Here is an 8,210-nt window from a genome sequence, read left to right on the forward strand (position 1 = left end):
ATTCCATCTCAAAATTATGCTTGAAGTGGTGGTTTATGCACACTCAGAGCTGCTCCTAAAAATTTAGAACTATTCCTTAACAATGAAAACATTAAATTTTCAGTAAATCCAAAAAAATTTATTGGGAAAATTTTAAAATAACTTTGATTCCTTTAAAAAAAAAAAAAAAAAAGACTGCATTCAAGTATAGTCTGCTTCATGGACATATTAATTTTCAGCATGTGTTTTACTATTAAACAAGTGATTCCAGAGAACAGGTACTTATCAACACATAGAAAAGAAAAACCCACCAGTATTTTATATAGGCATAAATATACAGAAGAGAAAACTGTTCCCAACAATAAGAAAATCTCATTTACCATTAGGAAAAGACACAAAGTCCTCAGTTCTAATCTTTAGTATAGTAAAAGGATATTTTAAATCAGAACGGAGGTTTACCCTCAGCTGCCTTCCTTTTAAAGAACCATAAAACCTCCCTTTTGATTAAAAGGCACTGGGTTAAAAAAAAAAAAAAAGAAAAAATGTTGTGTAAATCTGTTTTTAGCAAAAAACCACAAGCATAGTGGTGTAACTTGAATGGCATTTTAACGCGGTTAAGGCAATAACCATTACCGTATTGTACGTACCAGGATAGACAAGTCTTAAAGCATCCTGTGAGCACTGAAGTTAGCACTTACACCTTTCAGGTATCATCATTTTGCAGAATGACACACGTAAACTGATTAATAGGTTCAAATGCAATTAGAAAAAGAAAGCCCAGACCAGTGATAGCTGGATAAAGTCAGGTATTTTTAAACTGTGTAGCATTGAGATGCATGTTAGTAAGGGGAATAGGATGGCAAATAAACCTCAGAAGAGCAGAGTGGTAAAATACCAGCCAGACTGCAGAAGTCCCGACAGCTCATGAAGCACTATGGCTGTGTTTGTTTGCACTCAGACTATTTATATGCGCAGAGCCGGATTTCATCAGCACCATCTGACCACAGAGGCAGATAAACAGCTCAGGCAATGGCCTGGCACATATATGAAAGTGCCAGGTGCACTCACCTCTGCTTCAAGAAAAGATGAAGAAAGGGGAATGGTGGTATTCCTGAGGGAATTACAAGCACTTCAAAAAGTGTTAGGTATAGACTTGCTTTCCTAGTGTTCCCAGAGGTACATTTAAAATCTTATAGCATCATTCATTAATGCATTTCTCCAACTTCCACTGAAATCACTGATGTAACCCTGAAGCAACACAATCTCTGATACCTTTTGGCATCTGCAATACACAAGTTTTCAACAGTAGTGGAGGGCCCAACGTACTATTCATTCTATAGACACGCAGCACATTCCCATCCTTGTATGAGAGATCTTCTACAGATACTGTAAGAGAAAAGCGACACATGAACAGGGAACTAACGACAGCGAAACAGTGAAAAGGGTGGGGATAAGTTTAGCATAAACTAGGAACATGTATGACTTGTGCATTTATTAAGAACGTAAAAAGCCATATATAAAAAACTACACCTCAGATTTACTGTCCTCTGGCAGTATTCCTCAGTTTCATGCTACCTGGACATTTAATTTCAGATGGCCAAGTTCATACGCATTTTTTTGTTCCTTCTGGTCCTCATGCTCTACCCAGTTCAATACTATTTTGGTTATGCTTCCAATGAAACGTGTCATTGAGAATTTTGCTACTGTATTCACTAGGACGAGTATTTCATTTTCTCATATTAAACAACATAAAAATGTATCACTATCGAAAGACTTTTTATAAACAAATCCCATCAAATTATTTTTTTTCCTGAAGTATGAGTTTGCAAGACTTAACATTTTTCTGTCCAAATTACTTTAAAGATGACAGAATAACTCTGGAAGTCATATACTGACCCCAGAGAGAAACAGTTCCTATCAATCAAGAAAATGAGCAGGGCAATGGACCACGGCTCCCATCACTTAGAGTCTTTTATGTAAGCACCAGTCGATTAACAGGACTGAAGTATGCAAAGGCATCCAACTTGCCAATGGCCTCAAAACCACGTCTGCTAGTCATTACTCCTTAGCATGGTATATTTCTAGCACACTTTAAGTTGTGCAAACATAGGCTCTCTGATTTCCTACCTGATAGTTAAGAAAACCTCTTTGAATAACAAACCACAGGGCCCTTTCTAATTTAGGGCTAGTGCAGAAAATTAAAGGCCAGCCATCTGCATCACAAGCCCTACCCACATGGCTTGCTGGGGTTTTGCTATCTTGCCAAAGGCCTCAAATTTCACTTTTACCCTTGGGAGCCTGCTAAGGAAGACAAGGGGATCACTTGGAATTTCCAGTTATAAGACTGCACTTCACCCAAAGAAATCCTCACTTCCTAAAAAACAGCGTTTGGAACTTCGCTACCTCTACTGGTCCTCACTGAGAACCAGTGGAGAATGGCTCTGACTGTACCAAAAGACTCAGACAAACCCACAAGATGAAATAATGAGGTACTTATATTATACTGTTATGTGTAAATGAGTGATCCACGTGCACTGGAAAAAAAAAAAGTCTGATTTGAAACAGTAGCCTAGAATGAAGTCTTTTAACACAAGTAACATCAAATATTGGTCTGTTCTTAAATTATCCTTAATGGTCAGATCTGTAACAGACTACTATACTACAAATGCAAAAAAACTCCAAACCAGGTAGTAAATCCCATAACCCTTTAATCTATAGGATCTATTGAAAATTCCAGATTACAACTGTGCAAACAGCACCTAAGACAATTTCTCTTCTCATTTCTTGGGGACCTGTTACAACTAAAGCAGAAACCCTACATTAGCAGAAACCAATGATGAAAACGGGCTAAAGAGAGAGGCCGAAGGCAGGTGTACAATGTGTGAGAATACGTGCTAGTTCTGCCGTGATGCGGCGTGAAAAGCGTGATCCAAATTTACAAGTGGATGTATTCTGAACACACAGAAATAGATTCAGAAGCCTTCACTGGATCACTGCAATATGAGTATTGCAGGTGTGGAATTAAGGTATTCTCTCAGCTGTTCTGAAGAACTGCACTTACACAGATTTTCATATTACATCCCTCAGCCTACCCAGACAGGCAAGTTACGAACTGTATTACGTTACATTAAGAGAGGTATTAGTGCTTGCAATGCACGTCAGCACAGTTGCACAAGACATGAAGTTTCCAGTGTTGGTTCAGGCGTCCTGCCTCATTCTCCACCTTTTTATCAGCAGCAGCCAACTAGTCTGCTAGCACGCCTTTTCTTGGCATGCATCAGACTAAAGCAATGAACACCATAGGTTTAACAGCTGTAGGTTCTTGCAGGAGGCCCTTCAAAGAAAAACACACACCTCTATAGTATAGTCCAAGTAACCAAGTCCCAACCTAGAATCAACTCCTCCCCCACACAACGTTTAATCTATAAATAATTCCTGACATATTATTCAGCTTTCTGCAGATAGCCGACACCTCAAAATCCTTCCATAACTATGTTATAATTGCAAGAACTATCCCTAGCAATACAACACAAGGATCTTCCTTCCCCTTCGCGCATTTATACACATGCGCATATGAAAAGCCACTACCAAATATAACGAAATTACTGCTAGATAATGAAGCACAACCCGGCAACTACACTGCTCTTCAGTTCAACCCCCAGATAACAATAAAAAACTAGTGGAAAAGTTCACTGCATTATTACCTTGCCACTTAACATCTGAGACAGCAATTCTGGCCACATTTTTACATTACCTATAACTTCTTAATTACATGTTTATATTAGGTGACTCTACTTCTCCTCCACGTGTATAGGCAACTCATTAATTAGTTTACAGATACTGAAGACAATGGTGTTTGGCTTTCTGCTTTTGGGGGGGGTGTGTTTGTTTGTTTGTTTTTTAAACTAAATATCTGCCAACAGTTCTCAGCATAATTTTAAAAGCACATTTTCAGTAGCGCCCTTGTATCTTATCCTAGTTTTTCCTTGCGTCATAGTAATTATTAACCATTTGTACATAGATGTTAAAGCGCCCTTCCATTTTATGACAGTTATCTCATTTCTGCAGAGACTTTTCCAGAGTGCAAAAACTCGCATTTCAACACAGCCTTCAGTTCTCAACACGTGCTGCTAATGCACCTGTTAAATAAAAGCTTGAAAAGCAAAGTAACTGTGAATTTTGTTTGTAAGTTGAGAAGAATTGCTTACAAAAACCTTCCAGGGTGTGACACCATACTTAGGGCACAATTTCATTGACCAGCAGCTGGAAACTTTCCAGCTGTAGTTATAATTTTAAAATTTTGAATTTTACTCCAATCCAAAGCCAAATTTTTATTTAAAAAAAATCAAACCCCTATGCACTGGAAACCTGCCTTTCCATTAGTCCTATAAACACCTCAGAATGGGACACCACACCAGGCAGTACCTTAGCTGGAAACTGCCTGGGAGGGAAGCGCTGAGAGAACATCTCTCTGCCTTACACCACAGCTGGGTTTCAGTTGCTTCCTTAGTGTTTCTTTGGCATCCCCACCCGGAACCTCTGCCCACAGCTGGAACCAAGCCCTTCCTCCAGGAACCCCTGCGAGGGAGAAGGAGCTGCAGAGCACTTTCTTTCATTTTCTCAGCAAAAAAAGTGAAGTTGCAGACCCCTTTTTTAAATAGAGGCTCAACAGCATTTACCTGCGATGGGCGGGACAGTCACTCAGTTCTTCCCCTGAGGGAATTCAGCGGTATTGCCCAGCTCTCCGAAGCGTGGCCTAAGCTTCCCAGATAATTGCTACTGGGTTAAGAAGGCATGCGAGGGACTTAATCCCTCCTAGGGCACTGCTCTGCTTTGCCACTCACCCGGCTGTAGAGAGAGTTTTAACCTCATTTGCAGGATCCTCATCTAAAAGAAAAGTGTTATAAGTCTCAAGTCACCAGTCCAAGGACTTTTTTTTTTTCTTTTCTTTAACTGAGACAACCTCTGGATAAAATCCATATTTAACAGCTGTGGTGGAATGAGTTTGACATTTATTTTCTCATTAAAAGCACCACAGCATGTATACAAAAAAATATGTAAGGCGATATTATGCAAGTTGTTGGGATCAGCTCCCAAAAGCAGGCCTTCCTACTACAACCTGGAGTTTTCCATTAAAAGGAGGTTTACCTTCCGATAACTGACCTGTATTTACACTGTGCCCCCGCAGTGACGCATCGCAGCCAGTAAAGAAATTCCACTCAGGAACTACACGTTGGTTGGTCTAAGGGGGCATTTTCTCCCCTGCCTTTTATATTCTGAACTATGTCTAAATTTCTCGGAGCTTTCGTTTTATTACCCAGGAATAATCTTTAAAAAAAGCTTTCACGTTAACAAACCCTCTGCTTTAGCCCCGTGGGAACACGATATCCCATTCAGCGTTTCCACAAATAGATCAGAAATTACTACATACATTGCTCCAGTAAATAGAGACAGATGTAGTTTTGAACAGAGGCCTGTATTTTATGTCACTAGTATGAATCATAATAATTCTGATTAAATAAGTGAAGTATCATTCTATTAAACGACAGCAGTATTTGGCCCTGAATGCTGAGGCATTATGAGAAGCCAACACACTGGCACAAGCGCCGTTTGCGAGTCACGCCATCGGCTTTTCCCGATGTTTTGCTGCCTTTCTCAGAGGGAACACGAGCAAGATGACAACCAACCTAAGTAAGCGTTTGAATTTAGATCAGTCGTAGAACATGTCGAGTTCAAACCAGACTCCTGGAAGTTTTGAAAAAGGAACCGTGTGTATAAAGGCAGCGTATTTCAAACCATGGCATGGAGCCAATTAGGAGTTTCCAGAAGATCCACAGTCTTGGGGATGTATCCCAGAACACAGCTACCGTAGCATTAACATTCCACGCTGGAAAAAAAATGCTGAAAGATAGCGTAGTCATAAAGAAATATTCCTAACAACATACTGTGGTCTCCTTCCTCTGATATTTACATTCCAATTTTGCAAGTTGACTTTTCTTAGTTTTTCATATTTGAGATAAATGCCACACATCTTCCAACACAAAGCAAAATCACGCACATGAAAATGGAAGTTATTACCTCACGCGGGTGTAATTCTACAGGAAGCCAGAACGCTTCCTTCAAGGTAGAAGTTTTGGCACACAGTCTCTAAACACAGACTCTGCAAGCTAAACTTTCTGCTGCTGGCAAGTAGTTTTTCACCCCCACAACCTGTTCCTCAGCATTCAAGTTTAACAAAATGCAGTAGTAAACCAGAATTAAATACACACGTAGTATCCAAATATGAACATATCTTTAAGGAAAAGAAGTAGCAGATGTTTTTTCTTCTGCCTTGTTCCTATTGACTCACACAGACCCTGCTTGGGCACGTCAGACATCTACAGCTTGGAGCCTCCTTAAGAGGGTATCTGTTCCTTAAAAGCACAAAGCAGATGTTTAGATCTACGAGAAGTCCCAGTGACAATATATGCACACTGTTAACTTTTCTAAACCATAGTTTAAGGAAGATTTTTTTTTTTTTTTTTATCCTGGAGAGATTTTTGGACAACAAATTAACATAAACTTTAAAAAGTCTGCTCACTTGACCCCATATTCAATTTGTTTCTGTTTTAGAAAAGTGTTTGATTAAAAAAAAAGAATTGAACTGCTGCAAGATTTTGTACAGACAGTTATGTATGTACGTCCTACTACTGGTAAGTCCTACTACATCATCCTTGTTCACTGAAACCCCTCAAATCTCCTTATACTCGATGTTTATGACCATAAAAAACCCCCACCAGACGCTCATGGGAAAACTGAATGCTGCAGAATTAAGGTTACAAACCCAGCTTCCAACATCATTCCCTAAATGGTTATCGCATATTTTGTAAATATTTTTTAGTCTCAAGCTACTCCAGAAGAACCACGAGGAGTTAGAGCAGCTCAGCCCTAAGCACTTCCCATGGCTCACAGGCAGCGGGACGGGCGATGACTCAGGCCTCCCCGCAAGACTTTGGAAATGCATTGCTGGCCCAGAGGCTGTAACACCCATCTGCCCCGGTTCCCGAGCAAGTCTGCCAGCTCCACCCGGCTCTCACGGAGCGGGCAAACGTTTGTCTGACACTTGCTGGGGACGCCTGCCTCGCGGCAGCTGGACACCGCTCCTTGCTGTCACTGTAAACAGCTTCTTTTGGGTAATTTTCATAGTCATTATCTGCTGTCGTATCACTCTGAAACAAGACTGTCAAGTATTTTGAAAATCGTGATTTTACACTAGTACTCGAGTGTTTAAAACGGCATTGTATGTTTTTCTGAAAGAGACGGTGTAGTCAAGCTGTGAGGGAAAACACACAACCCAAGCAGCCAACCCAGAAGCTCTTAGTGGTTCTTTCCTGCTTTAAGATCTTCACTGCTAGGACTGCTGGCAAAGCATGACTCCCATAAAGAAATTTTTCTAGGTCAGAGTTTTTTCCTTTGCTTTTCAGTACCTTAAAATCTTTCTGAAAATACCAACATACTTTCGTACATCTGACTGTTGATTCATGTTGCCAGGTGAGGCACTGATAAATACACACAGCATTTGCGTAATGTTACTTTATGAAATCATACTATTACCGCATTTATTATAAGTAAGTACATTCCACACTGACACGAATTGGAAACTGTAACCCGGCTACTGCAAAAAAGCAAGGCCCGAGCACAAACCCACCGGCTGCACTGCAACTGGCGCAGAGGCCAGCTGAGCGGGTACCGGCGCATCCCGGACGGAGCGAGGCAGGAGAGGGGCTGCTCCCACCTTCCGAAACGAGGTGACCTTCAGGTGCTCTGAACCTTCTTGTGATGACAATCTCAGCTACTGGTAGGCAGCAGCTCTTCTCAGCCTGAACCCAGCTGGTGCTTCGTGAAAGGCTGAAAGTTTGCTGTTCGGCAAAGACAACCTTGGCACTTGAAGTGTGTTTAAAAATACAAATTAAGGGCTGTCGCTAGTATTGGTTCTGAGCAGCGTGCTGGTGTAGGAACCGTTTTTTTCAAGGTTTCTTTAGGGTTAATAAAGACCTAATCAAACTACGCCCAGGCTCATGCAAACGCGTTTCTTGCTTGCTGTTTTCAGTGGATGCCGGAGGATAAGAGACAGACTCGGGAGGCGTCAGGAGCCATCCGGGATCAACCCCATCGCCCAGGCGCCTGCCTGCAGAGGCCCGGGGCGGAACCGGACCCCCTCCCCCCAGCACCCCACCACCGTCAGGCTCGCG

General features: G+C 41.3%; 1 protein-coding gene across 1 annotated transcript in view; it reads right to left on the reverse strand.

Moving 5' to 3' along the window:
* ANO5 (anoctamin 5) overlaps positions 1–7,716 on the reverse strand; it is a 61,410-nt gene extending 53,694 nt beyond the window's left edge. The window contains exons 1-4 of the mRNA XM_009334585.1: positions 7,573–7,716; positions 7,056–7,187; positions 4,824–4,866; positions 1,252–1,365 (exon numbers count right to left, since the gene is read on the reverse strand). Of these exons, the coding sequence (XP_009332860.1) occupies positions 1,252–1,365; positions 4,824–4,866; positions 7,056–7,187; positions 7,573–7,716 (433 nt within the window). The remainder of the gene's footprint in view (positions 1–1,251; positions 1,366–4,823; positions 4,867–7,055; positions 7,188–7,572) is intronic.
* Positions 7,717–8,210: the final 494 nt, after the last annotated feature.

Source organism: Pygoscelis adeliae, unplaced genomic scaffold (assembly GCF_000699105.1).
Source record: "Pygoscelis adeliae isolate BGI_AS28 unplaced genomic scaffold, ASM69910v1 Scaffold171, whole genome shotgun sequence".
Taxonomy (NCBI): Eukaryota; Metazoa; Chordata; class Aves; order Sphenisciformes; family Spheniscidae; genus Pygoscelis; species Pygoscelis adeliae.